Below are 17,963 nucleotides of genomic sequence, written 5' to 3'. Positions count from 1 at the left end.
CAGCCTTGGATGTGCACAAGTTACTCTGGGATGACAGTATTTTAGCAGGGCCATTTTTGTTTCTTTCCCTGGTTTGTTAAGCTCTCTGCCTTTGTTAGTATCATAACTAGATTTTAGGCTGATTACTCTGTTGTTTCTGACTATGTGTTGAAGCATAAATTTTTACACAGTCTGATCCAATTAAATTTGGGTTTCTTTGCTGAGGTACTTTTTGAGACCAGCCTATGACATTCTTTCTGTCCCCATGTGGCTCTTTTAGCTTTGTTTTTCCATGGTTCTCTCATAAACTTGCTGAACTATCAGCTAGATTATTTAGTTTACTAAACTAAACTGGATTTAACATCTTAATTTCATATACAACTTCTCTACTATGTCTGAGATTGCCTTTCAGCTTGAATTCTTCTACACTCTGTTTTAAATAAAGTCATTCCCTCTGAGGAGAGCTTAAGAGCCCTTTACTGGTATGGTGTGCCTCTCCCCCTGGGAAAAACCATTGAGTCACTGCTCCAGAGCAGGTATTGGGAAGAGTGGTCCACTTCTTTTAGAATGACAGCCCTGGCTTATCAGCAGGTCTCTGGGTGGAGGCAGCTTGCCTCTGGTCTTCTCAGATTGCTTCTCCTGGAGGGGACTTCTGCCCTACAGAAGAAGACAGTCTGTCAGGACAAAGACAGTTAGGGCCACAGTATTTTTGCACTGCTATATCTGGGGTTCAGCCTTCACCTTATAAGAATGAATGCGTTATAAAAAAGGAGCCCTAAACCTCTCTGCTACATGTGCTTGAAATTTCCCTCTGTAACACAGAGCTGGGAGTGAAAAGAAATGTTTGTGGCTTGTCCTTCTGGAGGGATACCATTTCCCTTAGGAGCCAGGGGAAGAGGAAGCCCATCTTCTCATCATTACCAACTAGTGTAGAGTTTCCATCACACTGAGCTTGATGGGAGTAGTGAGTGAGCAGGTCATAGCTCAAATGACACAAATTCTCATGGTCTTGCCAAGATTTAGTAGATTTTTTTTTGTATAAATGTTTCTTCATTTATATGCTCTTAGGACAATTTGCAAAGACTTTAAATATTTTTTAACAATAATTTTACCAGTATGGTTGGTTCACTGGGGAATGTGTCTATAAAATTCCTATGCTTCCATTCTCAAAGTGGATCTTTTTCTTGAATTGCTTTTGCAGCTGGGATATAGACTCTATATACAATGCTATAGGGGTAAAGAGTTCATAAGATGAAAATCCTGAAGGTAAAGGATTATTTTCATTTTATGTTTGAGGAAACAGTTTATTAATATTGCTTATATTGGATTTCAAGTCAAATTATCTTGTTTCTAAATCCCAGGTTATTGTTCACTGATTGATATAACATACTTTTGATTTGTATTTTTAATGAAGAGACCATAATCTTTGGATATCAACATATGCACTGCTGCATGAAAAGTTACCCCCAAACTTAATGGCTTAAAACAACAGTAATTTTTTTTTATCCTTACCATTTCTATGGCTTAGAAGTTCAACACTGGCTAGGTATGTGGTCCTTGCTCAGAGTCCCTCCTGAGATTGCTTTTAGGACATTGACTCAAACTGCAGTCATCTGAAGGCTCACCTGGGGCTGGAGGTTCTGTCTGCCAAATGGCTCACTGAAACAGCTGCCAATTTTGGGTAGTTATTGGGAAGAGGCTTTTTTCCCTCCCCTTATGGGGTTTATCAAAAGGGTGTTTGGATGGCCTCATAACAAGGCAGCTGGCTTTTGCTAGTGTGAATAACCCAAAAAGAGAGAAAGAAGAGCCAGACAGAAGCTATCATTTTTATGACCTAGGCGTGCAAGTCACATAGCATCATTTCCATCACATTCTATTCATAAGAAACAATTTGCTAAGTCTGACATATATTCAAGAGGAGTGGAATCAGGCCCCACCTCTTGAAGTGAAATGCATCAAAGAATTTGTGGACATATTTGGAAACCATCTTAACAAGAAGAGGCAAACTAATTTCTGGTCCCCATTACACTAGTTTTGATAAAAGCTCGGAAAAATAACTGCTTGTTCTTTTGAATCAGTTTCTGAACTTCTCTATATATACACTGGGTATACCTTATAGTCTGGAGCAAGTGCTTCAAAATTCAAGTATCAGTAAGAACCAAGTTTTCTTGATGTTTATGTTCTTTTGCAGGACATGAAATGGCTCTGTAATTTCTCAAACTTTCATTATGGCCCTGTGTCTATCTCAATAGTTAGATTTGGATTCTAAAGGCAAAGGGAGGGTAATAATTGCCCCAAATCCTATTTTTTAGGACACATATAGTTGAGATGAAATGGTGATGGAATTCTTTATGTCACTGAGACAAAGCCTTCTGGATGTTAACAAATCACAGGAAAAAGTTTGGGCTGTCTATTCCTTTTTCTAATCCTTTCAGTCATTGAGCTATGATGGTGCTGAGCAGGCAGAAGCTGAGACCTGGATAGAGCTGCTCAGTACTCGTCTGGCCCCTCAGAAAGCAGAGTGGGTAAAATAAGAGGATGGGAAATTGGGACGATGGTCAGAAGAAGATGTGGGGTAGGATGGCTTTTTTTCTGTGCAGAATATTGACAAATTTAAATGAGAATTTGTGCAAGTGTTTCATAGTGATTAGAAGGCATAATAGCTTGGAGCAGCATGGATATAGTAGATTCTAAGATAAAAAGACGTTTTTATTAGGAATGCCACAAATATTGATGAACACCTTTTAGTTTATAGGAGATTTCCAGACTCTTTTCTTGTAGACAAGCTAATCTAGTGCCCTCTCTTCCCCCTTTTTACTTCCAAGAAAACTGAAATCCATTGAGATTAGTGTCTAAGCAAGGTCTAGAAAGGTAACTCCTGTGATTCCCAGTCCAGTATTTTATTCAATGTTCTATAAAGTCTTAAGTAGCTTATAAGGCTTTGCATGATCTGGTCCCTTGCTATTTCTCCATCTATATCTTGTCCTACCTCTGTATCACTCCATCTCAACTGAGCTGGCCTTCTTGTTATTCCTCAGACACACCCGTGTGTTCCTGTCCCAGGTCGTTTGCACTTAATGTGTCCTTTATTGGAAAGTTCTTTTTTCAGATATCTGTGCAACTTTCCCCCTCTCTTCCTTTATATCTCTGCTCAGCTATCACCTCATCAGAGAAGACTTTCCTGATTACCCTATCTAAAGCATTACCCAGCCCCTGCTTCATCATTTTTCCCTTACTTGTTTTCCTTATTTTATATTACCACATAATCTATTTATTATTTCTTTCTGCTAAGACGTAAATTCTATGAAAGTGGGTATTTGAATTTTTCAAGTATCTTCCAGTGCTTAGAATAGTGGCACAGAGTATTCACTGTAATGTAGGTCAATTTATGTCACTCCTTCGCTTAAAATCTTCCCATCTCACAATAAAAACCAAGACATCCTTAAAATGGCCTATGTTATGGACTGCATGTGTTACCCCAATTTGCATGTTGAAGTCTTACCCCCAAGTGTATCTCAGTGTGTATTTGGAAATAAGGCCTTTAAAGATGTGATTATGGTTAAATGAGGTCATATGGATGGGCCCTAATCCACTAAGACTGGTGTCCTTATAAGAAGAGGGAGAGATACCAGGGATGCATATGCACATAGAGAAAAGCCTATGCAAGGACACAGCAAGAAGGTGGCCAACTGCAAGCCAAGGGGAGAGGCCTGAGGAGAAACCAAACTTGTTCACACCTTGGTCTTAGACTTCTAGACTCCGAAACTGTGGATAAATTGCTGTTGTTTAAGGCACCTAGCCAGTGACATTTCGTTATGGTAGCACTAGCAGACTAATACAGCCTGTGAGTATTCCCCATTCTCCTCCATCTCATCTCCTCTGTTGCGTCTTACTCAGGCTGTTGTAGCCTCTTTGGCCATCTTGCTCTTTCTCAAAGTATGCCAAGCTGGCTTTCATCTCATAGCTTTTGCACTTTTGTTTACTCTGCCTGAAATACTCTTTTTCCCAGATCTCTCTACTGTTCATTCACATACTTCAGTCGGGTTTCTGCTCACATGCTGCCTTCTTAGTGATGCCTTTCTTGACCATCTTCTTTAAATTACAGCCTCTGTCACCTGCTTATTCCCCATATCCTGATCTTGCTTCATTTTTGCGCATATCACTTATCACTATCTGATATACACATTCCCATATGTACATACGTGTTTACTGTCTGTCCCCTCCATCAAGGTTATACATTTATGAGGGCAGGAGTTAGCTGACTTCTAGTTTTCCCCTGACTAGTGACTAGAAGAGTTCTGGAACTGAGTACGCCTTCAAATTATTTTTAGAGGATCAGTTAATGAATGAACAAATGGTACTGGCCCATGGGTAGACAAATAGATGGGCAAGACAGACTAGAAGGTCCATAAATCCATTTTTATATATGGGACCTAAGTGATTTGTTGTTGTTTGTTTCTTTTTCAAAAGGAAAGAGACACTTTGGTGAAGGGGGAAAGGTTTACTAAATATGTGGAAAGTTTACAAGTGATTTAATACATTTGGAAGGAGACAAAGCTGGATTTCTACTTCATGCCACAAAAAAGAAAAAGTTTTAGATTCATTAAATATCCACTGTAAAAAATAAAATTGTAAAAATTTATTTTAAACTTTAGGAGAATTTTTGTATCATTTCTGAATGTGTATGCTTCTGGGGGGGTTGGTGTGAGGCTTCTTAGACAAAAAGAACATTCAGAAGTCAAAAGGGAAAAGATTGTCAAATTTGACTACATTTAATATTTATAATGGCAAAAGACACTCCAAAACAAAATTATCAGTGGGGGGAAACCACTTGCAACATATTTGACAAATGCTTGATATTCCTTATATCCTAATAACTATCTCCTGATAAAAAAGAGACAACCAGCTCATTAAAAATATGAGCAAAGAATATTGAAACAGCTCTTTTAACAGAAGAAATGCACATGGGCCAGTAGATACAAAAGGACTCAACAATTCATACATACACACATACAATTTTTTACCCATCAGGATCATTCATTCTTTTATCAAATACACACTGATTTTTCCACTGTGTAACAAGTGTGATTCTAGGCATTAGAGAGAAAGTAGTGAAGAAAACAGACCAATCTGACATCATGGATCTCATGTTCAGTGAAGAGAGATAGCTAAGAAACAATAAGAAAAAAAAAATTAATTATTCGGTGTGTTAGAAGGTGATAAGTGCTATAGAAAGAAATAAGGCCATGTAAGGGGGCAAAAAAGAAATACAAGGACTTTAAGAGGTTAGTTTTCCCAACTCCAGGGAAATGAATTTGAAAACCTAGACAAAATAAATGCATTTCTAGGAGAATATAAATAATAAAAGCGATTGTGGAGGAAAGAGAGAAAATCTAATTGTGTTATATATCATGAAGTAGCTAGTGAAAATTGTTCAAAAGCAGCTTTTAGAATAAGCACTAGGCAAGATATTTCAAAGGTGAACTCTACTAAACTTTTAAAGAATAGACAAGTCTAGTAATATTTAAGTTATTTCAGTTTAGGGAAAAATGTGATGTAGTGGAAAAATGGACATGTGTATTCAGTGGAAGAGGGAATTCTTAAAAAAATTTTTTAAAGATATTATTGATATACACTTATGAAGGTTTCACATGAAAAAGCAATGTGGTTACTACATTTACCAATATTATCAAGTCCCCACCCATACCCCAATGCAGTCCATCAGTGTAGTAAGATGCCACAGATTCACTGTTTGCCTTCTCTGTGCTACACTATTTTCCCTGTGACCCCCACACCATGTGTACTGAACATAATAGCCCTCAATCACCATCTCCCTCTCTCCCGACCCACCCTCCCACACTCCTCCCCTTTGGTAACCAGTAGTTCATTTTTGGAGTCTGTGAGTCTGCTGTTATTTTGTTCCTTCAGTTTTTGTTTTTATACTCCAAAAATGAGGGAAATCATTTGGCACTTGGCTTTCTCCGTCTGGCTTATTTCACTGAGCATAATATCCTCCTGCTCCATTCATGTTGTTGCAAATGGTAGGATTTGTTTCTTTCTTATGGCTGAATAGTATTCCATTGTGTATATGTACCACCTCTTCTTTATCCACTCATCTACTGATGGACACTTAGGTTGCTTCCATATCTTGGCTATTGTAAATAGTGCTGCAGTAAACATAGGGGTGCTTATATCTTTTTGAATCTAAGAAGTTGTACTCTTGGGGTAAATCCCAAGGAGTGGGATTCCTGGGTCAAATGGTATTTCTATTTTTAGTTATTTGAGGAACCTCCATATTGCTTTCCACAATGGTTAAACTAGCTTACATTCCCACCAGCAGTGTAGAAGGGTTCCCGTTTGTCCGCATCCTCGCCAGCATTTGTTGTTCTTAGTCTTTTCCATGCTGGTCATCCTTACTGATGTGAGGTGATATCTTATTGTGGTTTTAATTTGCATTTCCCTGATGATTAGTGATGTGGAGCATCTTTTCATGTGTCTGTTGGCCATCTGAATTTCTTCTTTGGAGAAGTGTCTCTTCATATCCTCTGCCCATTTGTTAATTGGGTTATTTGCTTTTTGGCTGTTGAGGCATGTAAGTTCTTTATATGTTTTGGATGTTAACCCCTTGTCGGAATGTCATTTACAAATATATTCTCCCATACTGTAGGATGCCTTTTTGTTCTGTTGATGGTGTTCTTTGCCGTATAGAAACTTTTTAGTTTGATGTAGTCCCGTAAGTTCATTTTTGCTTTTGTTTCCCTTTCTCGAGGAGATGCATTCAGGAAGAATTTTCTCATGCTTATATTCAGGAGATTTTTGCCTATGTTGTCTTCTAAGAGTTTTATAGTTTCATGACTTACATTCGGGTTTTTGATGCATTTCAAGTTTACTTTTCTGTATGGAGTTAAACAATAACCAGTTTCATTCTCTTGCATGTAGCTGTCCAGTTTTGCCAACATCAGTTTTGAAGAGGCTGTCATTACCCTATTGTATGTCCATGGCTCCTTTATCATATATTAATTTACCATATATGGTTGGGTTTACATCTGGGCTCTTTAGTCTGTTCCATTGGTCTATGGTTCTGTTCTTGTGCCAGTACCAAATTGTCTTGATTACTGTGGCTTTGTAGTAGGGCTTGAAGTTGGGGAGCATAATCCCCTCTGCTTTATTCTTTCTTCTCAGAACTGCTTTGGCTATTCAGGGTCTTTTGTAGTTCCATATGAATTTTAGAGTGATTTGCTCTAGTTCATTGAAAATGCTGTTTGTATTTTGATAGGAATTGCATTGAATCTGTAGATTGCTTTAGGCAGGATGGCCATTGTGACAATATTAATTCTTCCTATCCATGAGCATGGGATGTGTTTCCATTTATTGGTATCTTCTTTAATTTCTCTCATGAGTGTCTTGTAGTTTTCAGAGTATAGGTCTATCACTTCCTTGGTTAGATTTATTGCTAGGTATTTTATTATTTTTGATGCAACTGTGAATGGAATTGTTTTCCTGATTTTTCTTTCTGCTAGTTGATCATTAGTGTATAGGAATGCAACAGATTTCTGTGTATTAATTTTGTATCCTGAAACTTTGCTGAATTCAGTTATTAGATCTAGTAGTTTTGGAGTGGATTCTTTAGGGTTTTTTATGTACAATATCATGTCATCTGCAAACAGGGACTTTTTAACTTCTTCCTTGCCAGTCTGGATGCATTTTATTTCTTTGTGTTTTCTGATTGCCATGGCTAGGACCTCCAGTACTAGGCTGAATAGAAGTGGGGAGAGTGGGCATCCTTGTCATGTTCCTGATGTTAAAGGAAAAGCTTTCAGCTTCTTACTTTTAAGTGTGATGTTGGCAGTAGGTTTGTCATATCTGGCCTTTATTATGTTGAGATACTTGCCCTCTATACCCATTTTGTGGAGAGTTTTTATAATGAATGGATGTTGAATTTTGTCAAATGCTTTTTCAGCATCTATGGAGATTATCATGTGGTTTTTGTCCTTCTTTTTGTTGATGTGGTGGATGATGTTGGTGGATTTTTGAATGTTGTACCATTCTTGCATCCCTGGAATAAATCCTACTTGATCATGATGGATGATTTTTTAATGTATTTTTGAATTCAGTTTGCTAATATTTTGTTGAGTATTTTTACATCTTTGTTCATCAGTGATATTGTTCTGTAATTTTCTTTTTTTGTGATGTCTTTGTCTGGTTTTGGTATTCGGGTGGTGCTAGCTTCATAGAATGAGTTTGGAAGTATTCCCTCTTTTTCTACTCTTTGGAAAACTTTAAGGAGGATGGGTATTAAGTCTTCAGTAAATGTTTGATAAAATTCAACAGTGAAGCCATTTGGTCCAGGAGTTTGGTTCTTAGGTACTTTTCTGATTACCAGTTCAATTTCGTTGCTGGTAATTGGTCTGTTCAGATTTTCTGTTTCTTTCTGGGTCAGCCTTGGAAGGTTGTATTTTTCTAGAAAGTTGTCCACTTCTTCTAGGTTATCCAGTTTGTTAGCATATCATTTTCCATAGTATTCTCTAATAATTCTTTGTATTTCTGTGGTGCCCACAGTGATTTTTCTTTTCTCGTTTCTGTTTCTGTTTCTGTGTGTAGACTCTTTTTTTCTTGATAAGTCTGGCTAGGGGTTTATCTATTTTGTTTATTTTCTTGAAGAATGAGCTCTTGTGTTCATTGATATTTTCTATTGTTTTATTCTTCTTGATTTTATTTATTTATGCTCTAATCTTTATTATGTCCCTCCTTCTACTGACTTTGGTCCCCATTTGTTCTTCTTTTCCTAGTTTCATTAATTGTGAGTTTAGGTGTTCATATGGAATTGTTCTTTTCAGAGGTAGGCCTGTATTGCAATATACTTTCCTCTTAGCACGGACTTCACTGTGTCCCACAGATTTTTGTGCTGTTGAATTATTGTTGTCATTTGTCTCCGTATACTGCTTGATCTCTGTTTTTATTTGGTCATTGATCCATTGATTATTTAGGAGCATGTTGTGAAGCCTCCATATGTTTGTGGGATTTTTTATTTTCTTTTCATAATTTATTTCTAGTTTCATACCTTTATGGTCTGAGAAACTGGTTGGTACAATTTCAATCTGTTTGATTTTACTGAGGCTCTTTTCTGGCCTCATATATGATCTATGCTTGTAAATGTTCTATGTGCACTTGAGAAGAATGTGTATTCTGCTGCTTTTGGGTGTAGAGTTCAGTAGATGTCTATTAGGTCCATATGTTCTAATGTGTTGCTCAGTGCCTCTGTCTTCTTACTCATTTTGTGTCTGGTTTGTCTGTCCTTCAGTGTGAGTGGAGTGTTGAAGTCTCCTAGATTGAATGCACTGCATTCTATTTCCCCTTTTAATTGAGTTAGTATTTGTTTCACATATGTAGGTGCTTCTGTGTTGGGTGCATAGATATTTATAATGGTTATATCTTCTTGTTTGATTGACCCCTTTATCATTATGTAATGTGGTTCTTTGTCTCTTGTGACTTTCTTTGTTTTGAAGTCTATTTTGTCTGATACAAGTACTGTAACTCCTTCTTTTTTCTCCCTATTAGTTGCATCTTTTTCCATCCCTTCACTTTCAGTCTGTATATGTCTTTGGGTTTAAAGTGAGTCTCTTGTATGCACATATAGATAGGTCTTGTTTTTTTATCCATTCAGTGACTCTATGTCTTTTGATTGGTACATTCAGTCCATTTACATTTAGGGTGATTATCGATTGGTATGTACCTATTGCCATTGCAGGCTTTAGATTCGTGGTTACCAAAGGTTCAAGGTTAACTTCCTTACTATCTAAGAGTCTAATTTAACTCATGTAATATGGTATTACAAACACCATTTAAAGGTTCTTTTTTTCTCTTTTCTTCCTCCTCCATTCTTTATATATTAGGTATTATATTCTGTACTCTTAACTGTGTATCCCTTAACTGACTTTGGGGATAGTTGATTTAATTTTGCATTTGATTAGTAAGTAAGTGTTCTACTTTCTTTACTGCAGTTTTATTACCTCTGGTGACAGCTAGTAAACCTTAGGAACACTTCCATCTACAGCAGTCCCTCCAAAATACACTGTAAAAATGGTTTATTGGAGGTAAATTCTCTCAGCTTTTGCTTATCTGGAAATTATTTAATCCCTCCTTCAAATTTACATGATAATCTCTCCAGATAAAGTATTCTTGGTTTGAGGCCCTTCTTCTTCATTGCATTAGATATATCATGCCACTTCCTTCTGGCCTGTAAGGTTTCTGCTGAGAAGTCTGATGATAGCCTGATGGACTTTCCTTTGTATGTGATCTTACTTCTCTTTCTGGCTGCTTTTAGTAGTCTGTCCTTATCCTTGATTTTTGCCATTTTAATTACTATATGTTTTGGTGTTGTCTTTCTTGGGTCCCTTGTGTTGGGAGATCTGTGCACCTCCATTGCCTGAGAGACTATCTCCTTCCCCAGATTAGGGGAGTTTTCAGCAGTTATCTCCACAAAGACACTTTCTATCCCTTTTTCTCTCTCTTCTTCTTCTGGTACTGCTGTTATGCGAATATTGTTCCATTTTGATTGATCACACAGTTCTCTGAAAATTCTTTCATTCTTTGAGATCCTTTTTTCTCTCTGTGCCTCAGCTTCTTTGTATTCCTCTTCTCTAATTTCCATTTCATTTATCATCTCCTCCACCATATCTAAGCTGCTTTTAATACCTTCCATTGTACTCTTCAATAATTGGATCTCTGACTGGATTCATTCCTGAGTTCTTGAATATTTTTCTGTACCTCCATGAGCATATTAATGATTTTTATTTTGAAATCCCTTTCAGGAAGATTCATGAGGTTGAGTTCATTTGAATCATTCACAGGTGTTGTATTCATAATTTTACACTGAACCAGGTTTCTTTGGCATTTCATATTTGTATGTGGCGCCCTCTAGTGCCCAGAAGCTCTACTCCTTGGAGCTTCTCAGCCCCTGGGGCTATGTCGGCAGTTGCAAGGGAGTGGTTATGCCTGACTCCACTGCCAGAACCAGTGGGCCACGGATACAGGTATAAGACTCTATGCTTTGCATTTGTAGTTGCTGTAGATGGGGCTTTCCTGTAGCTGGCCTAACACCAGGGTAGGTTTTGCCAGTTTGCGGGCCAGATGGGGCTGGCTGGGAGAAAGGTGCAGTAGGCTGCGTATCACGGAGGTGGTCCTTGGAGCTGCATAGCCAGCCAGGGAGCTGGAGTACCTGAAGACCAAGAAAGTTCCCAACCTGCTGGGCAGAGGGCACCTGGACAATTTTGTCTACCTGTCCTTTCTCCTGAGCAATAAGCTCTGTGAAATCCTTGCCCCTTTAGCAGCCCTCTTGCTGTTAGGAAGTCTCTCAGACTGCCCGCCTTTCTTTGGTGCCAGAGCAGCTGTATATGGATCCTTGCTTTACACAAGTGGCTGGAATCTCAGTCTCTCCAGGTATTCTGCCTGTCTTAGCTTTCCAACCCCCTAATCACGAGAGTATCATGAAAGCGCCATGAAATGTAGGTTTTTGCTCCCAGAGCAGATCTCCAGAGTTAGGTGTTCAGCTGTTCCATGCCTCTACTCCCTCCCTGCTCCATTTCTCTTCCTCCCACCAGTGAGCTGGGGTGGGGGAAGGGCTTGGGTCCTGCCAGGCCAGGGCTTTGGTCTATTACCCAGTTCCAGGAGGTTTATTCTTTTCTCTAGGTGTATGCAGTTTGGCACAGCCCTCTTTCCTGTTGCTCTTTCAGGATTAGTCATATTAATTATACTTTCATATTATATGAAGTTTTAGGAGGAAGCCTCTGTCTCACCTTTCACACCACCATCTATTTTCAGAACAGGAAATTTCTATAAGCTTTTTGGAAAATATTTTGATTGTACCAAGTAACACTGAACCCACCTATCCTTTAATCCTTTAATCTAGCAGTCTCACTATTGGGATTCTAGACTCTAGAAATAAGAATATCAGTTCTTTGAGCTTTATGCAGCCTTTGTAGTATCAAAAACACTGAAAATAACTTCAGTGTTCCACAACAGGGTGAATAATTGATTGTGGAGCCATCCTATGAATATGATACAATCATTAAAAAAGAGAGTGTACTTGAGGAAATGTCAGTAATCATAAAAGGAAAGAGTAGGCTAATGTGTGAGTTTTTGGAAAAAAAGAATAAAAACCATTTCCCATTACATGGAAATACACATTTGTGTATGTTTGCATGAATGTAAAGAAATGTATGGATGAAAACACATCAAGTTCAACATTGGTTATTTGGAGTTTGGGAGAACTTTTTGGCTGTTCTCTGTTGTTTTTGGCTTGTTGCTTTGTGCAGGATTTTTAGTTTTAAGTGAAAATTCAGTAAGATACATTTTATAAAAGACTTCTTTCAGCCTTTTCTATGCTTATTTTAATGTGAATAAAAGAAATACATCTACTTGGGTGCTAGGTAAAACTGATGTATGAGAGTCAAGGATGGTGGTGTGATATCCATATGGCAGGCACTGTGGTTTCCAGATTTTGCCTAGTGATTTTTTTTCATGTTGGTGTAGTAGTGTGGCCTTGAGAAGTTGCTCAAGTTCTCTCAGCCCAAGGTTTTCATCATTGACATTAACGTTAAAAGTATCTACCACATGACCCGGGAATCCCACTCCTTGGAATTTACCCAAAGAATACAACTTCTCAGATTCAAAAAGACATATGCACCCCTATGTTTATCGCAGCATTTTTTACAACAGCCAAGATATGGAAGCAACCTAAGTGTCCATCAGTCGATGAATGGATAAAGAAGATGCGGTACATGTACACAATGGAATACTATTCAGCCACAAGAAAGAAACAAATCCTACCTTTTGCAACAGCATGGATGGAGCTGGAGGACATTATGCTCAGTGAAATAAGCCAGGTGGAGAAAGACAAATACCAAGTGATTTCCCTCATTTGTAGAGTATAACAATGAAGCAAAACTGAAGGAACAAAATAGCAGCAGACTCAGAGACTCCAAGAATGAACTAGTGGTTACCAAAGGGGAAGGGTATGGGAGGGCTGGTGGGGAGGGAGGGAGAAGGGGATTGAGGGGTATTATGTTCAATACACATGGTGTGGGGGATCACGGGGAGAACAGTGTAGCACAGAGAAGGCACATAGTGGATCTGTGGCATCTTGCTGCCCTGAAGGACAGTGACTGCATTGGGGTATGGGTGGGGACTTTCTAATATGGATAAATGTGGTAACCACATTGTTTTTTCATGTGAAACCTTCATAAAAGTGTATATAAATCATACCTTAATAATAATAATAATAACAAAGTATCTACTACACAGGGAAATATTTTTACTGTGAAATGACATATGGAAGGATTTTCTGTAGTCAGCTTTCAGCTCAATAAACATTAATTGAATTCTGATTTCCTGATATTTTCATTAGCTATGATATACATCACATCATTGCTATAGGGATGCAAACATTAAGATATATAAGGTGTGAGGATAAAGGTAGGCAAAAATCTTAAAATGCAAAACATTGTATGTATTTTATACAGAGCATATATGTGTATCTATACAGAGCATATATGTGCATCTATACAAAGCAAGACATCTAGTACCAGAAAAATATTAGCTATTTTAATGTATACCTGAAGGCAAAAATAGGGAAGACTTCATGGAGGAGGTGAGGCAACACAGGTGTTCAAGCATGTGCAAAGGCTTCCGAACAGGCAGGCGCCTTGAGTTTTGCAGTAAACGCTCGGCAAGACCCCTTCCGGATCCGCGCTCCTCCGGCCCCTCCGGGCAGTGCGGTGCCGGCGGTACGCAGGCGCCAAGAGCCGATGAGGGCTCGCAGAGGCTCGACAGGCGCGCATGCGTGCAGCTCTTTGGAGGCGGTATCTTCTTCGGCGTCCAGAGTGGAGGCTGCGTGCTAAACTGTGTGGGGCGCAAATGGGATCCGGCTTTTAGTCGGGTAGGCATAGGTAGGACCGCTGCCCTGCGGGGAGTAGAGGTCTGGAAGGCGGGAGCCCATAGCGTGGGAATCCCGAGACTTTCCTGTGAGATGCGGGCCGACTATTGTATCTGTGTCGCAGAGGCTGCGCACAAAATGGCGGCGGGCAGACGGCGGGGGCGGGAGGAGGTTGGGGGACCCTCGGGAAGCGAAGGGAAGGGAAGCTTGGCTGCTCCGCTACCGCGTCGGTTCACCTCACTGCCCCGGAGGGCCGGGGCTGGCGCCCGTGGTAGGACCTTGCTTCATGAAGAGCCGCTCGACGCCGTTGCTCTCGGCCGAGGAACGAGAACAGCCCTTTGACAAGGCCGTGGCGGCCCCTTCCCCACCGGCGCAGGGCCTGCCGAGTCGCGTCAGCCCTCACAGCCAGAGGAAGCGGTGGTGAGGGAGCACCGAGGAGGGAGTAACCGTTCCCATCGGGCTTGGAAGAGAGGCGGTAGAGCTTGAGCTGAGCCCTTTGGCAAACGATGTTGTGCAAGAAGTGTGGAGAGAAGAGCATGTTTGTGTTTGGGGCTGAGTAAGGGGGAGTTGGGATGAAGGGGAGATGTGATGCAGCGGCTTTTCTGGTGATGTTTCTTCTGCCTGCATTGAGCGAGTATGAAAGCAGAGAAAATGTCACCTCTGTGCGTGATACAGAGGGCTCATAAGTAGTTCTGATACTTATTTACAGTTTCTCAGAAATCGCGAATACGGTTCGTCATTAATATATTTTTGTGTGATTCTTGGGCCCCGTTCTGTTAAAGGGGGTGAAGAATGTATACCACCACATGGATGAATCCTTGAGGACGTTTGAAACAAATCTTTTGTTGTTTGAAGTAATTGCAAATGAGGGAGACAGTACAAAGTCTTTAATTGAACCAGACAGTGAAGGCTGCCTTAAGCTAATTTTTCTGAATCCAGAGATGTGGTTTTGGGCGAAATTTAAAAAAAAAAAAACAACTTTTAATTTGAAGGAGTTCTGAAGATAGTTACGAAGATCCAGCAGCTTAGGTTGGTTGGAATTCTTTCTCTAATGAGCTTTAGAATTGTGCACAGAAATTTTCTTCTGATTTTTTAATTTTTTTGCGAAGAGGTAACTTCATTTTTCAGGAGTTTGCTAATTCAGATTTGGAAATAAAATTGATGAACGAAAAAAAATTTATAGAAGTGAATTTCATGGGTATTATGTAGAAAATGCATAATTTACATTATTTGAGCAGCTTTAAAATTTGACGATAAGGCATTGTAGACTTAGGTTATATTGCATTCTTTTTTTAAACGTGACAGCATTTTATGCACTTTTTATGTATCCCCATACTCTAATCTGCACTTATAGATAATAATCTGGAATCCAACGTGTTAATAACGCTAAGATATGCTGGGCGATTCCCTCCTTGGTTGGTTGTGTTGGAACCAAGTGAGAGAAAAGATAAAATAGTTGGAAGAAATCACAAAATCTCATTCGTTTTTATTAACTAGTTTTCAGATTGTATTTGTTCATGTCATACAGGTCTATAACCTTGAATATTGGTTATATTTTAGTTTTGTAATTTCTTGTATTTTGTTATGGAGCATGTGTATAGCAGATACTCCAAAAACGCTCCTTAAAATCGGTGATCATTTTGTACTTTTTCTCTTCGTTGCTCTTAAGGTGATCTCTGGAAATTTTGTTTTTATATAGTGAAAGGAAATGGGAGGCTTAGGTTAGGGCAAAGGGAATAGACTTTGGAATCAGAAAATATGGATTCGAGTCCCTATTTTCCTTTTACTGTATGTGAGATTATGAGTAAATTACTTCAGTCTTTATGAACTTTTGTTTCTTTTCCTATAAAATGGTAACAATACTACTAGCTTGGGAAGTTCCTAAACCATGGCACGTAGTAGGTACTTAGTAATTGTTAGCTGTTAATTTTTAAGTGCTTAGACAGTACGGCATTAAAAAAATATTAAAAATTGCCACCTGTGGATAAAATACAAGAGGCTTGGAAAGGAATTTAGATTAAATTGATAGGATTTTGGAGCCGAAAGATCATCTAGTCTAAAATATTTTGCGCCTCTCTAAACTTTATATATGCCTCTTTGTAGTGATTACCAAACTATAACCATTTATTTATATGATTATTCATCTTTATATCGGTCCCAGTGCCTGGTATGTATTTGATGATCATATGTTGAGTGAATGAATTCAGCTAGTAGTTTCCAGAAACTGGATAAGAGCAGAGGTCCAAATCATGCTTGTTCTACTATAACTTAATATGTACTGGTGAAGGTTCGAATAATGTGTCCAAATTCTTAATAAAATACGTTACATAGTAAGAATCAGTGCTTCCAGTATGGGTACCCGGTAACGTAGTTGAGGTTGTTTTGCAAGGAAACAGGAGTTACTATTGAAATATGGTTTAGAGATCCTCTGAACAGAAAGTAATTGTATTTGTGGGTAAAGCCAATACGCCCCTGTTTGCATCCAGCTTTACTTTTTCATTGCTTCAGCTTTATTTACTGTTTTATGAAATTTGTGGTTGAAAATGAAATTGGAAGGAAAATAGGTATATGAAAGATAAGGTAATAATGGAAAGGAAGAAGGGTGAGGAAAAGGTGAGGTATAGAAATAAAAAACATAGCTATAATAACCAGTGAGGGTCAAGAAAAGGGTTTTGTATTGGAAAGAAGGAAGTATAGGAGAAACAAGTTTAAGGTAGACGTATATTGATATTTTCTTACTGGTAAACTTGGGGTATGTATATTTTGGATTTTTTAAAAACTTTTTTGAACCCCTTCAATACCAAAATGTATGTATTCTAGTTTTAAGCTTTTAGACTTTTTTCCTGCTTTATTTACAGCCTTCATTTTTTTAAACTGTCACCTAATTTCCCTGTTGTCCTGCTAATGAGTAAATGTTGCCAACTTTCTTTTCTTTGGGATTTCTTCAAAAAAATTTTTATTATGGAAATTTTAAACATATACAAAAGCACAGATTTATTACATACTGATTTTATAGTATATAATGAGTCATTGTAGGATTCACCCATGAACCTGTCACCCTTCTTCAACTATTACAAACTAATGGTCAATCTTGTTTCTGTTCTCCACCGTATTATTTTTAAGCAAATCCTGTACATATCATTCATCAGTTTATAATTCAGAATTTTTCTCTAAAATATTTATAGAAAAATAAATGCTTTTCACAACTACAATACTGATAATTAATTCCTTAATGTAAGATAGTATTCAAATTTCCCCAAATGTGTTGTACACATGTGTGTACGTGAGTTTGATTTCGATTTCTACTACCATTTGAAGTTTTCAGAAATTACCCATCTTAAAAAAGTAACAAATACCTACCTACTTTTATTTTTTCCTACCTACTTACACATTTTGTTTACTAACATTTTTTGAGCACATCTTGTGAGTCAGGAGGTATAATCCTGACAATTACAATATAATTGTAATCCTCATATCAACATTCTGAATGTTGATACTCTTTTTATTCACATTTTTCACATTGAGGAAACTGAGGTTTGGGTTAACCAGTTTGCCCAGTGTCACATTTTTAGCAAGCCGCAGGAACAGAAATAGAACACTGAATCTGGGGTCTCAGTTCTGAAAAAAACACTAGCTATGTAAGTGTTAACTCCCATTAGTGATAATGGGAGTTAACCAGTTTTGTATGAAGTCATTCACTGGCACTCCTCTTAGCAGGGTGGGTATCTTCAGATGAGTGGAAATTTCCCTAAAGATCAGACAAATTATTGTGGGTTGCATAATGAGTTGACTAGCACTCAATAGTTAGGAAGTGAACATGATGCAGTAAAAGAAGGGCCAAATCCAAACTTGTGTTTAGGGCTAATGTCCTTTATAATGTTGCAGGTTTTTTGCCTGTTGCCATGCTTGTAGTCCTTTTTTAACTTCAGTATGTAGTTAAGAAGTGAAGTCTGATGTTGGACTTAAAAGGTTGGGTCGTTAGCCTTTTTTTTTTTTAGACTCTGTATACTCTCTAATGTTTTATTTATTTATTTATATATTTTTGGTATCA

At 38.3% G+C, this 17,963-nt stretch overlaps 1 protein-coding gene across 7 annotated transcripts in view; it reads left to right on the top strand.

The window, feature by feature from the left end:
- Positions 1-17,963, top strand: part of ZNF638 (zinc finger protein 638) — a 136,662-nt gene that overhangs the window by 35,922 nt on the left and 82,777 nt on the right. Inside the window, exon 1 of one of the 7 annotated variants that reach the window (XM_073211663.1) lies at positions 13,602-13,915. The exons of 4 other annotated variants lie outside the window; for them this stretch is intronic. In XM_073211663.1, coding sequence (XP_073067764.1) covers positions 13,619-13,915 — 297 coding nt within the window. In that variant the 5' untranslated portion in view covers positions 13,602-13,618. Of the gene's footprint in view, positions 1-13,601; positions 13,926-17,963 lie in introns of those variants that run through there. 2 more of the 7 variants (XM_073211660.1, XM_073211661.1) reach the window with 2 other exon arrangements.

The sequence above is a fragment of the Manis javanica genome, chromosome 1 (assembly GCF_040802235.1).
Source record: "Manis javanica isolate MJ-LG chromosome 1, MJ_LKY, whole genome shotgun sequence".
Taxonomy (NCBI): Eukaryota; Metazoa; Chordata; class Mammalia; order Pholidota; family Manidae; genus Manis; species Manis javanica.
Note: the sequence above shows the minus strand (reverse complement) of the source record. Positions and strands in the feature narration are given on the sequence as shown.